Consider the following 22,039-nt stretch of genomic DNA (forward strand, 5'->3'; position numbering starts at 1 on the left):
GAAACTTCTGCCTGGAACCAGCTGCAGAGGTGCAGGCCCGGATCTGAGGAGCACCTGCCTTTGCGGGGAACAGTGAAATACTACGGGGCACACGTAGAAGGAGCCCTCAGCGTTACATCCCAGCCCTCTCGGCAAAACGACTAAAAAAGGGCGAGGACAGCAAGGCCACCTGCACTGTTAGTGACTGAGACTGAGACTTTTTCTGTAGTTTCAATGCATTTATTTTACTTGGATAATTGGGTTTAGGGGGCTGGGAGCCCTTGAGGGCTGGCAGATGTCCCAGCGGATGGCACAGTCCTGTTTGGGTCATCCCCCGAGGCACCCTCCATGGTCACGGGCGTGGTGCTGGTTTCTTGTTGTGCGGAGAGGCCTCGGAGCTGCCAGTCTTCCTCTTTGGGGGTGGCTGTGGCCCCCCAGGGGAGCGTTGACTGCCCGGGCTGGAAGTGGAGGGCCCGGGCACAGGCTCCCGTGGCTGCACCCGGGCCTCTTCTTGCTCCACGGAGATGGCAGTGGGAGCAGAGGGGTGGCTGCCAGGACTCCCGCCAGTGGCAGTGGATGAGGCGCCGGGGAGCTCCTCCCCACTGGATCTCGCAGGGCTGCCAGACGGGGCTGCGCTGGGGGCGAGACACCCTCTTGGGGAGGCAGCAGGGCCGGGAGCACCCGCGGGGCTGCCCTCCCGCCCCCTGGCAGCATGGGCATCCTGCTGGCCCAGGGGACGATGGGCCTCTCCGCTGGGCCCTTGCACAGTGACATGGGCATGCTGTTGTGCACGTGTCGCCGTGCGGTTTTGGAGGGAGCCTCCCAGCATCTGGACCGGCAGCTCTGCGTCCGTCCTGCTGTTGGTGGGGATGCCCGTGTTGGTGTCCTCCGCTGTGGCTGCCTCCAGCACCCTGTTGCCAAAGAGCTCCTCCAGCTCCTGATGAACCCAGGACTGCAGGGTCTGGAAGAGCATTGGGTGGTCCTCAAAATGGCTCAGCCAGTTTGGGGGCTGGAGGCCGCCCGCAGGACTCCTGGGCACCCCTTCTGCCGCCCGCCCTTGGGCTGCCGCACGGCGATGGAGCTGGTGGGCGCCCTGGGGTCTGGGAGCTCCTGCCGCCTGGCGGACAATGACTGACGATGTCCCCGGTGGTGTAATGACGTGCTCCATGTAGTCATCGTCCGCCTGCACCGAGTGCAAGATGGAGAGGATCCTCCTCTTGCAGAGGGGGCACTCGGGTTTGCTTTCAGCCCACTGCAAGATGCACAGGTAGCAGAACTGGTGGAGGCATGGCATCACGTAGCTGGGCTCCTCCCAGCTGTCCAGGCATATTGGACAGCGGTCCTTCAGCTCTGTGGCCATGCTCTCCACCGGTGCAGTGGGCTGGGGGGAGCTGGGGTTGTTGAGCCTCTCCCTCTCCCTGGTGCTGCAGCAGCGGGTGTCACGCTAGGAAAGGAAGAGAGGACACCGTCACTGGTTGGCCTGGGGAGAGGTGGAAGAAATGCCCAGGTCCCTCAAGAAGGAAACCCTCCCACCTCCCCGGCCAGCTCACCTCTGCTGCTGCGAGCACACCTCCTGCGTATCCCGGCTGCCTGAACCTGGCAGGGCCAGGGAAAATCCTTCAGCGGCTCTGGGGTCGCACACAGAGAGCTGCAACGGACAACTCCCCGAGCACAACACCAGCACCAAAGGCCTCGCTCAGCACTCCAGCCTCGCCAGCTGCTCAGCTGGAGTCCAGGCACGAGCCGACCGGCTGAGACTCAGCACCCGCTGAGGGTCTCCTGGTCACAATCCGTTGCTCAGGGACATTCCAAGCTGTTGCTAGGTGACATCAGAGTCCATCACCTGGACACGTCTCTGTCCATCCCTTGGTGACAACAAAACCTGTTTACAAAATTGGGGACTCGATGGCATCGGAACCCATCGCTTGGTGAAGTCGCTGTCCACTGGTCAGGGACACCACGACAGGCTGTCCTCATCCACAGCGCTTGCCCTGGCAGCACTGCGGCCCCGGCACACATGTCTGGGCTTACCAGAACGCCACTGCCCGCTCCATCCCCTCCATCTCTTGTCTTGTTCTTGGCATAGGTGTTTCACGCCAGTCACCGAGGCCTCGGCCCTGTCTTCCTGGGGCCCCGTCACGTCGCTCTGGCTGTGGCTGTGGCAGATGTCTCCAGGCATATATGGCAAGAGGGTTCACTGGCCAACACCTCGTGCCTTCCTCAGAGGCTGCAGGACCAAGTCCCACGGGCCCTCCCCACAGCCCAGCGCTGCTGGCCAGCCCTCTGGGCTCCCCCGCTTTCTGCCACAGGGTGTCAAAGGCAGCACTTGGTGTGCCCTGGCAGGCCCTCCATCTTTCTCCCCCAGCCGGAAGGCACAAGGGTGATCCCCTCTGCTCAGCACTGCTAAGGCCTCCTCTGGGCACTACGTCCTCCTTGGCGTCCCAGAGACAGCTTGACAAACCAGAGGGGCAGCTGAGCCAGCAGCACCTGAGCCTCGACGTCTTCGTTTTAAAATTAAAGCCTGTTTTGAATGGCATTTTCCAAATGCCTCTTTTTAATGCACTGATAGGCACGAAGCATCGACCAGGTCTCTGGGACCATTTTTCCGGTGTTTCAAATATCATATATGTCATATATACTGTGTTGTGTATTGTACTCCTCTCTTGCAGTTTACATGCTATTTTTGAATGTGACAGAAGTTAGATTCGTATTTCATACCAGAAAGCATGCCATTATTAGAGATATGATATGCGGTTGCTGACTCCTCCACCTCACAGTTTTGTGGTCGCTGCTTACATTTACTTAACTCAACTGTTTTCATTCCAGAATCATCATGGGAAGTTACGGTTAAGAAACCAGTGAACTTGATTTTCATGTCATATCCTATCAGTCTGACTTTACTGACATCATCACTCTTAATCTGATGCAATTAGGGCCAGGTGCATCTATGTACAGCACAATCAAGTTACTACAAAGTGCAGTTTCAGAGGGCTAAATCCCGTTCTTTCGTGTGATCCATGAAACAGTACCTGTACAATAATTCATAGCAAAAAAAGCGTATTTTTGTTCCCCAAATCTTTTCCACATCACTGATGTGGCTGAAAATGCATGAATGGAAAGCACATACTTTCAGAAAGAGTTTAGAGCATATTGCTGGCAAGTGGAAGAATATTGTTTGATTTGTACAGTGAACATATTTAGTATAAACCTTACTAATCACGAATAAATAGAAATCATAAATTCATAAAACTAATAGATGTAGGTGACAACTTCTCTTTAGTGAGTGGCAAATCTCTACAGTTGAAAGATAATCTATTGATTATAGCTCAAAACCCTCAAAAACTTAGTACACCCATTAAAAGTTTATGATTTAGTTTAGCATTTTGTGTATTTAATAAGACAGGAAATCAGTACAGCCAAACAAAGTCGTTTTATCTAATAAGCACTGCTCTGACTGGTTTGTGTAAAAGGGATTCTGATACAGCTGAATGCAATAAAGATTTTGGGGGGGCCGGGGGGGGAACAAAACCAGAAAAACTCTCCAGGGTTATGTTTTATTTTAGAAATAGATACATCAAATTTGTAAAATAAGCCCAAAAGAACCAGACTTAACAACACTGCCAAAAAGGGTAAAAAGGTTGGGACCAGCCAGACTCACAGTACATGGCAGTCAAAACCCACAGTGTTACTAAAGTTCAAAGGAAGCGACAGCTTGCTTTGTCAAACCGCACTATATTCCTCAGGTCAGCTAAGCTCGGAGTGACAGTTTGTCGTTGCCAAACTTGGCAGCTGGAGAGCACCAAGGAGTACGCAGCTTGAGCAGGGCACCAACTGAGCGTAAAAGAGCACAAGTTCAGTGTCGGAATAATACCCAAAACATGACACATCAGCATATCCTTTATGCAAGATTAAAGGCAACTACTATGGAGTAAGCTTTTTTATTTTCCAGTCAGTTTTCTTTTATTCCTATAATCATTATGCACCGTGGCTTTAGTAGAAAGCCAAAAACTCCATCCCTCCTTCTGTGCCAGTTAGCTGACCTTTGCCGAGAAGACACTGATCTGTACAAAATTGTTCTATCAGCAAAAGTTGAAGCAATGCTGATTAACAAGCACCTAAAGGCTGGAAGTGACAGTGAAATTCATCATAAACATCTGTATTAAAAATCAGATGCACTGGATATGGGGCAGTTATTCCACACCCTTCACTGTACCAAATTGCACCGCCTTCCTTAAAGACCCTCTGCTGTCTGCACTGGCGTCTTCACTCAGGACCCATTTCTGTTCCTTTTCTACAGCACGTCTATAAAGGGGGAGCCAGACACTCAGACTGCTCGCTGGGGCAAGGGTTGCTTGATAATCTATGGCAAATAATGTCATGAGGCTGGGGGCATTTTCTTCATTTGGATCTGACCTTGCTAACATTTAAAGATGTGAACTTGCTGCCGTAGTTTAGCTCTGCTTGGGACCAAACTACTCAGTCCCTCTCTCACTCCCCCAACCCTCCAAGAGAATAGGGAGAGATAACATAAGGAAAAAGGCTCAAGGTTTGAGATAAGGACAGGGAGAAAATCCTTAAAGTTACCGTTATGGGCAAAACAGACTCCACTTGGGGAAAACTATTCATTTATTATTAAAACCAAAGCGGGATAATGAGAAAGAGAACAAAGTAACTTCCCCCCACCCCTCCCTCTTCCCAGGCTGAACTTCATGTTCAATTATCTCTATCTCCTTCCCCTGCCAAGCGGCACAGGGGGGAATAGGGAATGGGGGTTATGGTCAGTTCATCACACATCGCTTTACACCGCTCCTTCCTCCTCGGGGGAAGAACTCCTCACGTTCCTCCCCTGCTCCAGCCTGGGGTCCCTCCCACGGGCTACACTCCTTCATCAACTGCTCCGGCGCAGGTCATTTTTCCACGTGGTGCAGTCCCTCAGGAACAGCTGCCCCAGCACGGGCCCTCCATGGGCCACAGCCTCCTTCAGGCATCCGCCTGCCCCGGCGTGGGGTCCTCCCCGGGCTGCAGGTGGATCTCTGCTCCTGCGTGGGCCTCCATGGGCTGCAGGGGCACAGCCGGCCTCACCATGGGCTGCACCACGGGCTGCAGGGGAATCTGCTGGGAGCAGCATCACTGCTCCCCTCCTTCTTCACTGACCTTGGTGTCTGCAGCCATTCCTCTGACAAGAAATTCTTCACAACTGGCTCAGGCAGACACCTCTCAGGTTCTCTTCACATCTCCTCTCCTCTCCTCTTCTTGCAGCCGGGCTGGGCTGAGTCGGGCCCAGTTGGCCTCCCAGCGGGAAGCCAGAGGGTGAGGCCTGCAAGGCCCACAAGGCTCACGCCTCCCCCTCTCTGCCCCTACTCAGCTGCTTCACATCTTCACTCTCTTTTTATTTTTCCTGTTTTTCCCCTTCTTAAATACATTATCACAGAGGCGTTATCACAGAATATTCTGCTACCAATTGGCTTGGCCTTGGCCAGCAGTGAGTCTGCCCTAGGCCCGGCCGAGTCCACTGAACAAAGGGGAACAACTTCTAGCAGCTTCTTACAGAAGCTACCACTGTAGCCCCCCCTCACTAAATAAAACCAGAACACCAACTTTCAGTAGTAACAGTGGAAATAATAACAGAAGTTCTCAATAAACACAGTTTATGCTACCAGTCTTGAGTATTTTTCACCATATGAAAGAGAGATGACATCATGCTTGTTACATTTCAGCTTCCAGTGCCCACAGTCTTTAATTCTTTCTCCAAATCAAAGTCCCTTTTTATAATGGAATGCATTTCCCATACCTCAGATGCTTGGGGCAGGGTAGAGGGGAAGTGGTATTATTTGTTTTCCAGATAAGCCAATAATTTTAGGCACTTCACCATTCAGTGCAACGAGATTATACTGCTTTCAACAAAGGCTCTAAGTATTCTTATCAAAATTGTTCCATTTTGTGTATACAAAACATGTATTTAAATTAAAATATAAGGTAAGCACCCTAATCAACTTTTTTATTATTCTCAAAATCTAGCTCTCAAAGTTAACATATAATTCAAAACCCCAGAGGGAGGTGAGGGGGGAGGGAAGAGCAGCTTCATCAACGCAATTGAGTATTTTTTCCCAATACCAGTTATACAGACCTATGCAAAGAACTAAAAGAGCGGAACTGGCCACAGACTGAGAAGGAAATTGGATCCAGGTCTCCTTCATCTTCTGCGAGCAGCTTAATGCAATGATTAAAAAAGCAACACCTTTTAAAGACTAGTTTTAAAGACTAGTTTCTATTCAAATAGAACACAGCAATCAAGACTACAGGTTTGGAAATGTTGCTACTTTTTTTTTCAATTTCACCTAGTTAAATCAGAAACTGGAAACAGATTATACAATGCAAAAAAAAAAAAATGTTAATCCTGACGAGACTTCATCATGATAATTCACAAATGCTACAGTGAAACTGTGTCCTTCTGCAGCCAAAACCATTCAGAAAGTGGATTTATTTTTTAAACAGGTATGAATGCTTTGAGGATGGCTGTAAGAAAGCAGCCCAAATATAAAAATAGCTGGTAAAAAAGCACTAGTGTCCAGCACAGCAAAAATCCTTCAAATAATGCAGAGCTGGACAGTACATTCCCCCAGGTTTGGCAGGATCCTGTCCTCACTATTTTATTATGCTATTATAGGTAACTTTGTATTGTGTCATTTTATATTACTACACCCTTACAATTTCATCCAGTGTATGTTATATATTCTCTGCTGTAATAAGGGCACGTCAGGAGCTGAAGCCACCAAGCTCTTGCCAGCTGCCAGGTGTTGGCAGTTCTGGATTCCTAGCAGCAGCCAGCACTAGGGAGGCTACCATTGCCTCCTGAGGACCAGCCGCAGACAAGTAATAATGTACAGCTCCCCTGGCCATAAGTCTCCTGATGTAGCTGTTGCTTCCCAAGCAATGGGGAGGACCACAACTCTCCAGCCTACTCCAAGTGGCATCAACAGCAGCAGCCTCCACCAGGGTCCTATAATGTGGTAGGCCATTGCCTTTGCAATGTCTTTTCTCCAGAAATAGCCCACATGCTTGCACTGAGGTGTGCTCTGGAGCTGCAGCAGTAGTGTGCCCATGATGTGCAAACCTCAGCAGCAGTACACTGGGTCTCTGCTAGCATGATGGTCCACCAGCCCAAAGCAGAAAGGCATGCAGCCTACTGGGTGCTGCCATGGTGTGGCCTGTGGGACATCCTTGGGGCAGGGGATGAGCATACTGGAAGCAGATGGTGAAGGGCTCAGAGATTTTGACCTTAAGATTGCTCCTGAGCACAGTCCAGCAACAGGATAGCTACTTGGCCAATAATACATGCTAAAGTTGAATGTACATACTTTGTATTAATCTTTACCTTATTTTAAGACTCTTACAAAGACTGTACTAAAACTTAAAAACTCTACTAATATAATCTACATACTTTTTGAATATTCATCTTTTCCCAGTGGTATTTTGCACTTAATCATATTACAGAGTGCTTTAGCACAAAATATAGGCAGGGGTTAGGTACGTATAAAGCATCAAATAATAACCATCATCTTACTATTTTCATTTGGTAATATTAACTTTGGGTCCACTAAATTCCATATGGAAAGTAAAAAAAAAAACTCATAGATTGCATAAATTGTTGATCCATGTTACTTTAGACAGTTTTTACTGTTATTACTCTGTAACGTCCTGGTTTTGGCAGGGATGGAGTTAACTTTTCCTCTCAGTAGCTGGTATGTTTTGGATTTCGTGTGTGAAGAATGTTGATAAACACCCTGATGATACCAGTTCTTGTGAATGAGACCAAGGACACCGTCCTGCTTTCCAAGTCTCGCTAATTTGCAGATGCAGGAAGCTGGGAGAAAGACAGACAGAATAATTGACCCAAAGAGAGTATTCCATGCCATAAACGTCATGCTTATGGGGCAGGCGAGGTGGGGTATCTGCCTTCCTGGCATCCATCTTTCCTGCTCGTTTTGCTGGCATTGTTCCCTCTACCTTGCTGGCTCCCTTTTGCTCCTTTGCTTGCTGCTCGGTTTTGTTTCCGAGATTGGTGCTCGGGACGGGCTGTATCGGTCATTGGGACATCGGGTGGTGAGAAAACACATATTGTTCACTTTGTATATTTTTAATATCCTTATATTCTGTTATTATTGTAGTTTTCCCTTTTTATTTTAGTAAATTATCTTTATCTCAACCCACAAGTTCTCCTTCCTTCCCAATTCTCCCTGGGGAGGGGGAGGGTGAGCGAGAAACTGTGGTGATTAGGGCTAAACCATCACAAATGTGAAACCCCTCAGGAGCAGAGAAAACTGATAGATGTAATGAAAAAGACCACATCAGATTACTAAATTGCATGAAAATTCAACACACACAGTTTAATCTGTTTGGATGTTGTAAAATCCAGACTCATTTCAAGACAAACTAAGTGTGTGAGCTGTACTCTGCAGACCAAACTACTTCACTGAGGTGGGGAGATGGAGAAAAGATGGTAGAAAAAGCAACTGATATTCCAGACCTGAGAAGTTTGTAAAAGCCCAGGAGGGAAGACATTCTATACTGAAATGACAAGTAATATTTGCAGTTGGAAGTTCATCACCTCTAACTGCCAAATCTGGGGTGCTGTGAAGGCCTAAATAGAATTTAGATACAGAAATTTACAGATGGAAACATAGTAGTGTTTCTCAAAGCAGAGACATCTGAGTTTTGCTGAACAATGCTAATTTTGAAAATTTCCACTCCAGATCCTTCTGTGCTTTTAAATCTACAGCTATTACCCAGAGAGAGCAAGCACTAGTAGAAGACAATGAAACACCGGGGGAAAAAAAGCCATAACTTAAAACAGAGAAGTACAACAGTAGTGCCATTAAATTTGGTGACTAAACCCTGTTCAGAGCATCACAGCCAGCACTTGCATTCATAAAGCTCCTTCTGCTGTTGTACAAAATTGTATCCTAGAGACACAGGGCTTGCTATTATTTACAAATATCACACATTAGTACCTGATATATTGCAGTCAGTTCTTATTCCAAATAATATAAAACTAAAATAATCCAGATACGATGGACCAGGTTGCCTGGAGAGGTGGTAGATGCCCCATCCCTAGAGACGTTCAAGGCCAGGCTGGATGGGGCTCTGAGCAACCTGATTTGGTTGAAGATGTCCCTGCTTCTTGGGGTGGGGGGGGGGGGGGAGCAGTTGGACTAGATGACCTTTAAAAGTCCCTTCCAATCCATACTATTCCATGATTCTAAGATTTTATGCTATTAGCAAGTACTGAGTCTTGAGGGGCTCTCACAACACTTGCTTTCCCCATCCTGTGCACCACCACTGCTCAAAAATGAGGAGAACTACCAGCAACCTGAGACATCCTTATATTGCTATTCTTTTGAATAATTATGAACTTGCTAACCCAGTTTTATGTGTGTAAAGCTTTACATCCCTTTTGATCCCTTCTGTCTGTGTCTCCCACTTCCCTGTCTTCTCTTCTATGTTAATCATAGGTGATTACAAGACACGGGTTACAGAGATTTGGAGATGGTATTAGGTTACGTCAAGTAGAGATCTGAGAGAATCTCTAGCACACCAAAAGCCTCCTGGGACTAAGCAATGAACCCTTTTATTGAGGAAGCTACATTACAAACCTTCAGAGATATAGGAAGAGTAATAGTTTAATTATGCTATTAGCATGGTACGTTTTTACAGCCACATCCAGAGGTTGCTTTACACAGAAATAAGGCAGAGAAGAAAAATAAGACACAATCATTAAAACCAGAACCCCCAGGTATAACAGCTCATGCAAAAAGACCTCTAAAGGACCTTTCTGAGCCCAGGACTCAGTGAAATTATTTAATTTGCAGCTGCCTACTCCACTTTAATGAAATACATTTAATTAAATAGTTGAATTAATAATGTATTCCTCTAGATTTCCTTATTACATTCACAGCAACTCAGAAGTGGTCCACATTCATAGAATCATAGTCAGCAAGTTCACTGATGACATCAAGCTGTGTGGTACATTCAACATGCTGGAGGGAAGGGATGCCATCCAGAGGGACCTTGACAGTGTGGAGAGATGGGCCCACGCAAAACTCATGAAGTTCAAAAAGGCCAAGTGCAAGGTCCTGCACCTGGGTCGTGGCAATCCCAGGCACAAATACAGGCTGGGCAGGGAATGGATCGAGAGCAGCCCAGCCCTGGAGAAGGAAGGCAGCAGGGAGACCTTCGTGGGGCCTTTCAGTACTTAAAAAGGGCTTGGGAGAAACTCTTTAGCAGGATCTGTTGTGATGGAATAAAGGGTAATGGTTTTAAACTAGAAGGAAGTAGATTTAGACTACATATAAGGATACAAAGAAGAAATATTTTTATGGTGACGGTGGTGGAACACTGGAACAGGTTTCCCAGAGAGGTGGTGGATGCCCCATCCCTGGAAACATTCAAGGCCAGGTTGGATGGGGCTCTGAGCAACCTGATCTGGTTGGAGATGTCCCTGCTCTTTGCAGGGGGGTTGGACTAGATGACCCCCTTCCAACCCTAACTATTCTATGATTTTATGATTCTAACTTCTAAATATAAATAGAAACTGCTATTAGGGCATATTTTACAAAATGAATCCACTCACAGATCAGCAGTGATACTTTATGATGAATAAAACTAACAAACACTATAAATACCACATTTATATGACCCTTAGTAATTGGGACCAGAAAGCCATATAGAGAGAGAAATATTGACAGCCCCTAAATCACCTAACTTATTATACAATTATTATTATTATTATAATATTAAGAAAACATTAAATTATTTGTTAATATTCAGAACAGTTCTACAAAATAACTGCAATACTGTTTGTTTGTGATATGGTTTACAGGTGGTTTGAAGGTACCTACTTAACATAATGTAGTTACAGAAACATTGAGAATGTTAATTCCCATTTTTGTGTGTGTGTTCTTTGAAACGGTGGAAAGTTTGCTACTTAGCTACTGACTTTTCCCAAGCCACTATAAATGGTTTCACTTCTGATAAACAGTTGATTTCTGAAACAGTTTTTTTCCTATAAAGGCACAATTACACAAGTAATAATCTCATTAATATCTATATAAGCTGTGTTGTCAAAGAGGTGGCATGAACTCTCAGAAAGTGAGGATATGATGGATTATGCTGGTAAAATAGTAGTTCCATCTTCCCGTATATTTACATTAAATAATTAATTGTATCTCACAGCAGTTTCATCTGTAACAATATAGAAAACATTTCATTAAGTCACATCTGTATGTGCACTGTGTTGTAATTGCAGTATTTCAGCTGGTTGTGCTATTTTTGCTTGTCAAATGTGGTCAGCAGTTGCCTTAAATTTTAAAAATGTTTGAAACGGTTGTGCTGTTTTCGGCTGGGATGGAGCTCATTTTCTTCTCAGTTGCTGCTGTATTTTGGATTTAGTGTGAAATTTGGCATGTGAAGAATGTTGATAAGACACTGATGTTATGAATTTTTGCTAGAGAGACCAAAGACATTTTCCAGCTTCGCAGGTTTCACTAATGTGCAAGTGCAGGAAGCTGCGAGAGGTATAGCCAATACAGTCAATCCAAAATGGCCAAAAAAAGTATTCCATGCCATAAATGTCATGCTCAGTATATAAGTGGGGGCTGGCCAGTGAGCTGTTCGGAATAATTCCAGGATCATTTTTCAGTTTTTCATTCCGTGATCGCTGCTTGGATTGGGCAGTATCAGTCATTGGGTTGTTGGGTGGTGAGAAATTGCGCGTCATTCATTTTGTATATTTTGTTACTCCTATTATTGTAATTATTTATGAATATATTATTATTTTTTCCTTTGCTATCCTAGTAAACTGTCTTTATGTCAACCAATGAGTTTTCTTTTCTTCCCGATTCTCTCCCTCATCCTGTGGGGAGAGGGGGCGACCAGCTGCGTAGTACTCAGTTGATGACTGGGGTTAAACCACGACAATAGCGATATATCTCTGGTGTGTGATTCTGATCTCAGGTACAAATAAACATTGAAAGTAAAATCACCTGAGCATTTAGCCAGAACAAATTCATCAGAACTCCATCCAGGTCTGGGGATTGTAGCTGCCTGCTCTTAACATTGGGAACAGGAAAATACTGAACAAACTGGCTTCGCATTCTACTTTATCTTTCTTTTTATATACATAAAATACCATAAATTTCAACTAACTTTAAAATTTTCCACGTCTGCTTCACTCAGATCACTTATTGGCACTTCCCCATTGCCAGACATAATTGCAGATATAAGTATATAATCATAATTCTTTTGGGTTTGAATTTTAAAATCACCATGTCATCACCTGTGTCATCCAGAGCTGAGCATTTTCCAAGTGTGAACTCAAGATATTTGAGGATCATGTTGCAAAAAAATTGTCTGCTGCTATATCACGTGTCACCAGTAACCAAATAAGCACAGTTGTTAAAATTGTAAACATAATGCTGACAGCTAGCTGACAGGAGCTACTGATAATTTAGCACATACTGTTATCATTAGATGCCCAAAGCAACGAAACAGATTCCAAACATGATAATATATGAATGTAAAAAACAGTAAAAATTAACAAGCATTGTGAAACATGTATTAAATCCCTGCGGGCCACAATTTGCAACTGAACTACTGTAAGAGGAGTGGAAAAAAAAAACATAAATAAGCTGAAGGCATTGCTACTGCACATGTGCAGGCTGCTCTCTGCAGCGAGTGAAAGCAAGACGCTGAACGCTGGCTGCAGGCGCTGCTCGGAGTGCCCGCTGTCTGCATTACCGAGACGAGCACACAAGGCCACGGCAAGTGCCTGCAGAGGAGCACCAGTCACACTGCACAAAGCTGAATTTCTTTGTTAAAAAGGAAGTAGGTATTGTGAAATATCAGCTCACCAAGGTAAAAATAGGGTATGCTGTCAGCCACCTTAACCACCAAACCTGCACAACACGAAGATTTTTGGCCACGTGTTTGGTATGACATTAATTGCTTCTCATTGAGTTCCCATTTACTGTGCTGAGATGAACGTTCCTTCCTACATGCACAGTCTACTAGTGTAATCCTCACAGTTTGGTCACTGCACTTGGCATCACAAATGGATACCATAGATATGGGTAAACTCTTCCTAAAACCCATTTCTGACTACGAGACTGCTCAGAAAACTGGTGGTGCAAAAGAAGGCATTCCTAGGGATCAAGGGGATTTTGTAGCAATTTCTGAAGTACAGCACACTTAAATATGTCACCCTGAAGAATAATTAGAGATTCTTGGTGTTATATGTTTAGCAAGATTGTGTAACGGCCAATGAACATCTACAATGCGCCCATCAGCTTGTTTAGAGCATATAAGTGAGACAGCACTAGCACCAGGCAGAGGTTGTAACAGTACAGTGATAATTGCACCATGCCAGGCAGGAAAGGTTCAAAAAACAGAGAGGAGAACCTGACAGTTACTTAACTGGAATGGCTGGCCTTCACCATCAACATTCCTTTCGTAGCATCTATACCTGGATTTGCAAAGACTGTTTCACTTTATGCATGAAAGCTGCTCACAAGAGTCAATAATCTATTTTCCCTCTCATCAGCTCAACCTGATTTTCCAGGGTCTGCTGTTGTTGTATGTTTACTGTGCACAGTTAATATGGCACCCTTGTGCTGCTACATAAATTTGAAGACTTCCTTGGCCTGCCCCATGACTCTTACATTTGGAGACATGCAAACAATATTTTTGCAGGTGCTAACCAACAGCAGTGTTATAAATACTAGTTTAGTCTCCTGCTTTAATGTAAGGTCTAAAGAGTTACCTCTGATGAAATATCTCCTTTTTTCTCACTTTGTCAGCTTTGTAGCTGACTTGACTCCTTCCCCAAGTGCAGACCTGATCCTTCATGCTATAGCTGCATCACCACAAGAAAACAGAACAGTAAATCTCCAAACTCTCTACTTGTAGAGGAAGAATGAGAGAAGAAATTGCTCTGAATTATGTTACTGGCTTGAGTTCAATTGCCATGAACCAACTGAGAAGGTGTTTATTTTACAGAGACTAAAGGAAATTAAAGAGAGCAGTAGACCATTTGAGAAGTTCGCTAAAACCAAGAAGAAAATAACATATATTCTCTGCTGATCTGATTTGAAGAGTTGTACATAGATGTACATAGTCATACTGCCAGAAAAGGAAAGAAATCACAAAAAAAAATTCTGAAATTGGAAATCCAAATAATAGACAAGGGCAAAAAAAGTTACCTGAACAGAGCTATTAGTGGTCCAGCCTCTCTCAGTCACTTTTACCTACAGCTTTTGTAGCACTTCGCAATTTTGTTCATTCCTTCTTCTTTTAACTCATTGTCTAATGAGTAGATGTGTCAGAAAAATTGTAATCTGCCATTTTACATCCACAGCAATATTGATTACATTCCTGGACATTTTCCCAGGTATGCACATGACGGGCAGAACTGCAATTAGTGTAAACTGGTGAAATGCTACTGAAGTCATTGAAGCTAAGTGACAAGCTGAAGTTGCAAGTGACACTTGCAACCAGGCCTGGCACAACAGGTATACCGCATTACCTGTGCAGGTTATAATCCTGCCTCCTGATTGCATTTGACAGAAAATGTAGGGTTTAAAATAGGGTTTTCAGCCTATTTTGAGGTTCCAAAAGTCAGAAACCACTAATTTCTGGTATATACACAGTCACAAAAGCTGGCTATCCGTAGGCTATATTTTCTCTCCCTCAGTACAGTACCTTATAAATTCCAACATTACAGAAAATTATGTTAATCCCACACTATTTAACTTTTTAAACATAAATAGTCCTGACGCCAGTACAGATATACCAATAATTTATTCCAGTGGCATGTTTGAGATGTCTGACTTTAGTGCATCTGATTTGCAGGCAGTGATCTAGTTGTTATTCTCCCTCTACCAGTTCTGAGGACATACCCAGACTGTAAGGAATAAGTTACCTTACATACCTTATTCTAGCAAGGATTTTACCTTTCCCAGTAACTAGAGTCTGTAAACATACAAAGATTTTTTTTTTTAAAGAAACAAAAATCTTGCTTCTGACTAAAATTGAAAGGATAAATGTACACATGTGCATAGCTCTTACTTCAGGCAATACCAGAGCTAAGCTTATTATTCATTTCCCAACAAAAATAAAACCATAAATAATGCAATACCGGAGATTTGATCAGAATAGCTTTCAATAATTCAAAGTGACAAGAATATATATCTCCTTGCATATATTATCATGACAAAGCAAACAGTGTATCACCTTGGCTAAAATCAGTGGTTGGCTGTTTCATTTCAACCTTGGGGCAGGGAATAATTTCCAGTTCATTTTTAAAGCTATCGCTTCTGAAAGACAAAAATTGCACATTTCTTCAACACTGTAACATTCAGTCAATTATTATCAACTTTATACAGGGGCAGTGTCTCAGCTCCCAGGTCATCAGAGGCAACCACACTTTCAGACTTAGAATATTTCCAAGGACAGCAAACTGTAGAAGACCTATTGATAAAGTATAACTTAAAAATAAAAGCAAAAATACTGATTGTATTTAGTATCTAGAATTTAGTACTATGTTTAGTATCTAGAATTATTTGCATTTAGAGGTCATGTTTTTGTACCTTTGTGAATAAATGCACATACGTATATATGTGTGTGTGTATAAATAGAAACATACACACACTTGACATCTGATTTTAACAGAAAACTCATATTTTTTCCAGCACAGACATTCTTCAATTCAATACTTGGCTATAAATTCTTTATCATCTCAAAGTTATCAGAGGCTGCTAATATTTTCCAGCCCAAAAGAAATCTGGTAAAGGAACTTGTAGCTTTGCATTTCACATCATTCATACTGCCAGAGCAATTATTGCAGCTTTGTGCTAATCAGCAATGTTCCAGGCGAAAAAGCTGTCACTTCACTGAAGACTTCTGGTGACATAACAAAATGCAAGGCAGCCATTTCATTGGAGAACGTCTCTACAGTTCCATCCACTCAAGCTGTCAATTAAAACATTGTTTTACTGCATAACTGACACCAAATTCATAGCAAAAGAGCTGTCTGACTTCAGAGTCATTGTATAAAAAGTATTACTGGGTGACACCTTAACAAAAGAAACATTCTAGCACCTGTATATCATCATCTTCAATATCAAATTGCATAATACTGCCACAAAGGTGCTAACAAGTTCTTGGTCACAATAATAAAAACCCAAGAGCTGCTGGCTGCTTAGTTTAGATGTGTTTCTAGTGTTCAATAAATCTAATCATGCTTAAACAGAGCTTGAAAGCTCACATTCAATACTTGACTTCCTTGCAAGAAACAACCAGGCTGGGAAATTATTAGACTAATCCTGCCCTAAATTATACAAACCTCTTGTGTGACTTCTCTCTGGATGAGGAATGCCTTCATAAGTCGAGTAATGGCATTGCGCTTGATTTAACACTTGGGTTGAATGTGCAGCAAGGTGTTTGCAATTTTTTTAGGTTAAAAATCCTTCTCAGCCATCTCATTGTGAATGCCAATAATTTTGTCCCATCAGATTTGTCTTCCGCACACAATTTCAGAAAAGCATTGACCAGGAATAAGGATTTACTCAAGTATATCTCTTTTTTACCTGTTTTCTCTTGTACAAATACACAGTAAGTATTATTTCCCTCCTCCCAAAAAATCAGATATTAATTAACTAACTATACAGTAAACAAAAAAAAAAGCTTACATTTTAAAACATCAGTTAAAATTAATCTTATTTCCCACATATCCTTAAAAAAAAAAAAAATTGACATAAGAATCTGTACAATTTTTAGCTAAGCAGCAGAAATGTGGGGTTTAGTCTCTTAAACATTATAAAAGTGATCTTAACAAAAAATAAGGATATTAATATAGGGACACTTTTCATTTTCTTGGCAATTACTGTAATTAAATATTAAATTTTTCCAAGCAGACCTAATGCTACATCACAGAAACAAATTGTAAAAGATAATGTTGTAGACTGTCTTTATAGTGGTTTGGCAAAAAGAAAAGTTTATATTACCAGTATGTCCAGCTGTCTTGAGGCATGTATCCCAATGAACTGCAAAGGAAAAAAGCTCATAGGAGCAGGTATTCCATTTTTAATCTGACCATTTTAACATTTTTTAAAACATACCGTTATTTAAAGACAACCAATTTAGTACTTTCCTAAATAAACCACCTTACTCATGGAAAAAAAATAAACTAAGAAATTTAAAAATACACTTAAAAGTCTGAAAAATAACATATATTCTTACACATATCAAAAGAATTATTTTAATTAATATTCGAGTTAAAGAGTTCTTAACTGGTTTTTATGAAAGTTCGCTGCATCTTACCTTGTTAGTAAGATTTTATCGAAGTAAATTAAGCTCATTAATGACCAGTGATGAAGACATTAACATGCATGGAAAATCAGTGTTTTAGAGTGTGTACCTACCCTGGATTGAGAGTATGCTGCAAAAATACACTTCCAGGGGAGTACCCTTGGGGGCGGGGGGGGGGGACACCAAAACCAAAACACAAAGATAATCTAAAACTAACCTAATGCATGCAAATACAAAGAAGGCAACTTTCCTAATTTGGTGCTGTGCTGCTCCAGTGAAAGCTCTTTGGTGAAAACCCAGTCAGCAGACAAACATATTCCCTCAAAACACTGAGATTTTGATCTAAACAATGATAAGGAACAACCAGATTCATCACTCATTTCAGTTCCTGCTCAAAAGGTTTTACTCCAGGAGATAAACACACGACAGTCACAGAAGGATAAGACCTATGAAATTTATCCTGAAGAAATAAGAAAATTACTTTTGTTACAAGTTAATGAATTATTATGCAAGGTGGACTTTACATGTGCCTAATAGTAGAAATTATAACACTAAAGAGAATACATGTGAACAAAGAAGTCCTTTGGGATGCAAAGTCAGGAGCAAAGCCAGTCAATCCAAACTCAATTTCCAAGATCAAAAAAGGGTTTCTAGAATATAATACACTGGTGTTTTTTGGGAGAAGCCTAAATGAGTATAAAAGGTGTCTTTAAAATGCATGAGCATCTGGACCTTGCTGGCTGAAAACAATGTTACATAAACAAGAAATAAAAGTTTTCCTTCTCTGTCTCACATGTCTTTACTAGAAAGAAATAAATTTTCTTGACACAAGTACATTGATGTAATTGATAAAAGGTTTAGCTGGCATATTTCTCCATATGTGTAACTTGGAACACATGCAGTTTTACTATAATAAAACAATAAAAGCTACATTCTGCCAGGATTGTAGTGGGTTGGCAAGTTCTAGGGCACTCTGCAGAGTTGCTTTGCTCAATCTCTGTGTATTCGTGAGCCAAAAATTCACATAATAATATAAAATGTTTCTTCAGAGCTATGACAGCAGGCAGAGCCACAATATCCAGCAAAGAACTAGGAAGCATCCTAATCTCACTTCTGAGGCATTAAGACCTATGGGTGGGGATAGAAGTCATCCTACAGTGAATTCCTCATACAATTTAGAAAAACATTACAGCTAGTTCCTGAACTGCTAGTTCATGAATCTGCTAGTTCATGAATCTGCAGGCAGATTCAAAGTCCACTACATACACACTATGGTCATGTCAAGATAGTAGGCTGACTTCTATACAGGAATCAGTTCCTCGCTCTCCCTACTGAATTGCAGAACTTCACACATACCTTTTTTGGAGCAGCCAGGTCTCAGTCAACCTTCTTGCCAGCTCACAGTTGCTACTTGACCATCCCCACCTCCAGCATGTATGACCACTATGCCCTCACTGTCCCTCACCATCCTTCACTCAGTTAATTATGCAACATTATTCTGATGATCGTTAGCAAAGGCAGGAAAACAAGTAAAGACAAACTTGAACAGTACAATAGATGAAGCAGAAACTGTGCGGGTTGCTATCAGTATATATTTCGTGGCTGAATTCTGTACAGATTGTAAAAAACAGCAGTCAGTCTACCAGTGATGACTAACTACTCACCACAGAAAAAGTACTGAAAAATCTCAGTCCAGTACTCTTAAATGCATTGAAAATGTTGACTTGTGCCCCTAGGTTGCTATGTAAGTGTGAAAACTGACGGTTTTCCAGCATCTTCTCCCTTTTTTATATCCTTTAGTCACATCAGCTTCTCAATGTCTTGCTTCAAGTGCACTTCACCAGAGTTGGGCGACCTCATGTTCAAGGCAGCTGAGCACCAGCCACACGCAGACCTCAGTTTTGGTGAGGAGGGATTTTGAGTAAATCCATAACATGAACAGTCAGAACCCACTAAGGAAACTTTTATCTAGGTGTCTGTGGTTTCTTGGCCTTATCCATTTCAGACTCAATTAAAAAGGAAGTTTAACGTTTTTACTTCCTTCCAGCAAACTATCTTCTCACTACCCACTCTCTTCACTCTGCAGACGGTGCAACAGCATTTGCCTGTTTAGTGATCAATACAACAGGGAGCCCCTCCGATTTAGCTTACTGGATTACAAAGCATTCTGGAAAGCCTCTCTGCTAGTCTAACTTAAAAAAAAAAAAATTAGTAGTTCACTTGTTTATATTTTGGATTAAAGACCACTTGCAACTCCACTAGTTTCTATCACGCATAGAATGAGCCAATAACAAAAACATTGCTGTATTAATAAAAACAACAATCAGCTCTTAGCTTTGAGAATCCCAATAAGGTGTTAACAGCTCTGTAGTCAAGGAAACACACTGTTATTCTTGTTTAAAGACATTAATCTGCCTTAGTTTTAAAGAGAATTAATATCTATTTCAAGGAATATATATAACTTCTCAAGAACAACAAATATCTCAGGTCCAGAAGAACATGTCAACAAGGCAGTCAGCTAACGATGAGTCAAATATCTACTAGTCATATTTGTATCATGTGACATTGCTGACAACATACCAGCAGCCAGAAGTGTAATGTACTTTGTACCAACCATATTTCTACATATAGACAGCTATGGTCCATTCAAAAGCTGAAGACAATGTAAAATGCAATAAATGTCTAGAAGTTTTGCTTGACTATCAAATTAAGCAAAACTGCATCAGCTTTTTTAATTCTCAAATAGTAAAATGCAAACTTATGGTTAGGAAAAGTTTTCTCTACTGTGAGTCAAGAAACAGAACATCTAAGAACAAAATTAAACCTGGTGACTCACAGAGGTTAATAAAAATCTGTTTAATCACACTTACATTGATTTTGATGCTTTATGTGGAATCAATATCAAGCATAGAGAAATATGTTTAAGACAATAGGATTTTAAAATAAAAGGCTATCTTCTTCTGAATCATGAGATTCAGATAGAACTTAAAAATAAATTTTTCTAAGTATTTAATGGAAGCTGAACCACATTTTAATTTTCATTATATCCTGTGAATTTCACTATCCTTTTTACAGCAGTATTTACACGACAGCTACAGTGTGTAGGAAGATGCAGTTTTATGGTTGTCACTCAAAAGCAAATGCTGTGCAATTCATATCTCAGTATGTATTCTGGATGATCTATTGGTACCCGAAGGAGCCCTTTGCAGCTTCAACAGCATCTCCCTACCCCTCTCTCCACCACAGCTTAGCTCTGCTTCAGTGTCAATGGCTGGGGGAGGGAGAGGACAGGAAAGAAGAGCTATTTCCAGTCTCAGTCTCTTTTCCCCATAGTGTTGCCAAGGGTAGGCTCAGCAGCTCCAGGACCTTCATAAATGCAACCACTGAGACTCTGGACAGTCCTTTGTGCAGACTAGAGAGCTAAATAGCCTCCTTCATCTCAGGAGGGGCAATGAAACAAAGAATTCCACTGCATGTTATTTTTCTAGAGCTCAGGCTGTAGAAAAATTTCATTGGAATAGAGCAAAAAAAACTCTAGAAAAGGATTAGAATAGTAGAAAATCGGGGGGAAATTATATTTGCCTGAGACTTCATATTTTCCGTCTTTGATTCTGTCATGTTTGATCTAACAAATTTTAACTCTGTTTTCCTTGTCCTAATACTGCTACTGTAAAGATAAGCCTACAGTAAAGTAAATTACTTCTACTGTTTTCTTGGACTAGATAAGAAAGTTAGAACAACTATTGGATCAGAGAAAAGACCCGACTAGCCCGTCTCTTAAAAAGTGGGTAGCTGAAGAAGAGTACTAGAACAGGACAAGCTTATTTCTCCCAGACTCCAGTCCTCTGAACTTTTTGGACTTCTTCAGCCAATACTCATGTAGCATTGTCTTTAGTAGCTCTCAATGGACTCATCTTCCAAACAATAAAAACAAGAGTTTTCTTCCTTTCTAAATCAGCAGAACACAGCATCCCAATCTTGCAGAATATCTGGACAATTTATTCTCACACACCATCCCAGGGTTTTTTAATAGTTACATTTCTTTTCCATATGTGGGGGGTTTTTTATCACTTCTGTTGAACATTTTAATTTTGTATCCATATAAAAACTGAGCCACCAGCCACACATGACTGAAACAAAAGGCTGCAAATTCAGTGTCAAGCTATGATATTGTGGTGAGCTGGCCCCCACTAGCAGCCAAGCACCCACGCAGCCTCTTACTCATTCCCCCGAAGTAGGAAAGCAATAAAATAGGAAACACAGGAGCAAAAAACCTCATGGGTTTAATGTTACAGGCAAAATAGACTGAACATTGGGAATTTAACTTAATTTAAGATATTTAATTATTGAGTTAGGTATTGAGAAACAAAAATGACAAACATTTAAACACCTAAGGAAGACACCTTTCCTCCACCTTTCTCAGGCTTGTCTTCACTCCAGACACCTTCCTGCTCCCATTCTCAGTCTCCACACTGGGGGTTATCACTGCAGGTTATTCTCAGTCCCTTTGGCAAGGTGATGGGTGGTGCAAGAGGTTGAGGTCAGGGCACAGCAGTTTCTCTGCTACTCCTTGTTTCTCACTCTTTTTTCCTGCTGCTCCTTCCTTCTTACTTATTTCCTCTGCTCCAACATGAGTTCTCCACAGCCCTTCAGGTGTGCCTGCTCAACCATGAAGCATCTCCCTGTCCTCTGGTCTTGC

The 22,039-nt window shown here is 42.2% G+C and overlaps 1 protein-coding gene across 1 annotated transcript; it reads right to left on the reverse strand.

Moving 5' to 3' along the window:
• Nucleotides 1-331: 331 nt before the first annotated feature.
• LOC147596375 (uncharacterized) lies at nucleotides 332-2,158 on the reverse strand. Its single transcript, XM_086771366.1, has 2 exons — nucleotides 2,084-2,158; nucleotides 332-1,423 (listed from the first exon to the last, which is right to left on the reverse strand). Exons 1-2 carry the CDS (start codon nucleotides 2,156-2,158, stop codon nucleotides 332-334), a joined length of 1,167 nt encoding a protein of 388 aa, XP_086627492.1.
• Nucleotides 2,159-22,039: the final 19,881 nt, after the last annotated feature.

This window comes from Chlamydotis macqueenii, chromosome Z (genome assembly GCF_036417535.1).
Source record: "Chlamydotis macqueenii isolate bChlMac1 chromosome Z, bChlMac1.mat, whole genome shotgun sequence".
Taxonomy (NCBI): Eukaryota; Metazoa; Chordata; class Aves; order Otidiformes; family Otididae; genus Chlamydotis; species Chlamydotis macqueenii.

Excerpts from the sequence above, each read along its gene's own strand:
- LOC147596375 (XM_086771366.1), bottom strand. The coding sequence starts at position 2,158 with ATGCCTGGAGACATCTGCCACAGCCACAGCCAGAGCGACGTGACGGGG. Across the intron at positions 1,424-2,083 it reads AAGACAGGGCCGAGGCCTCG|CGTGACACCCGCTGCTGCAG; the intron begins GTGACTGGCGTG and ends TTCCTTTCCTAG.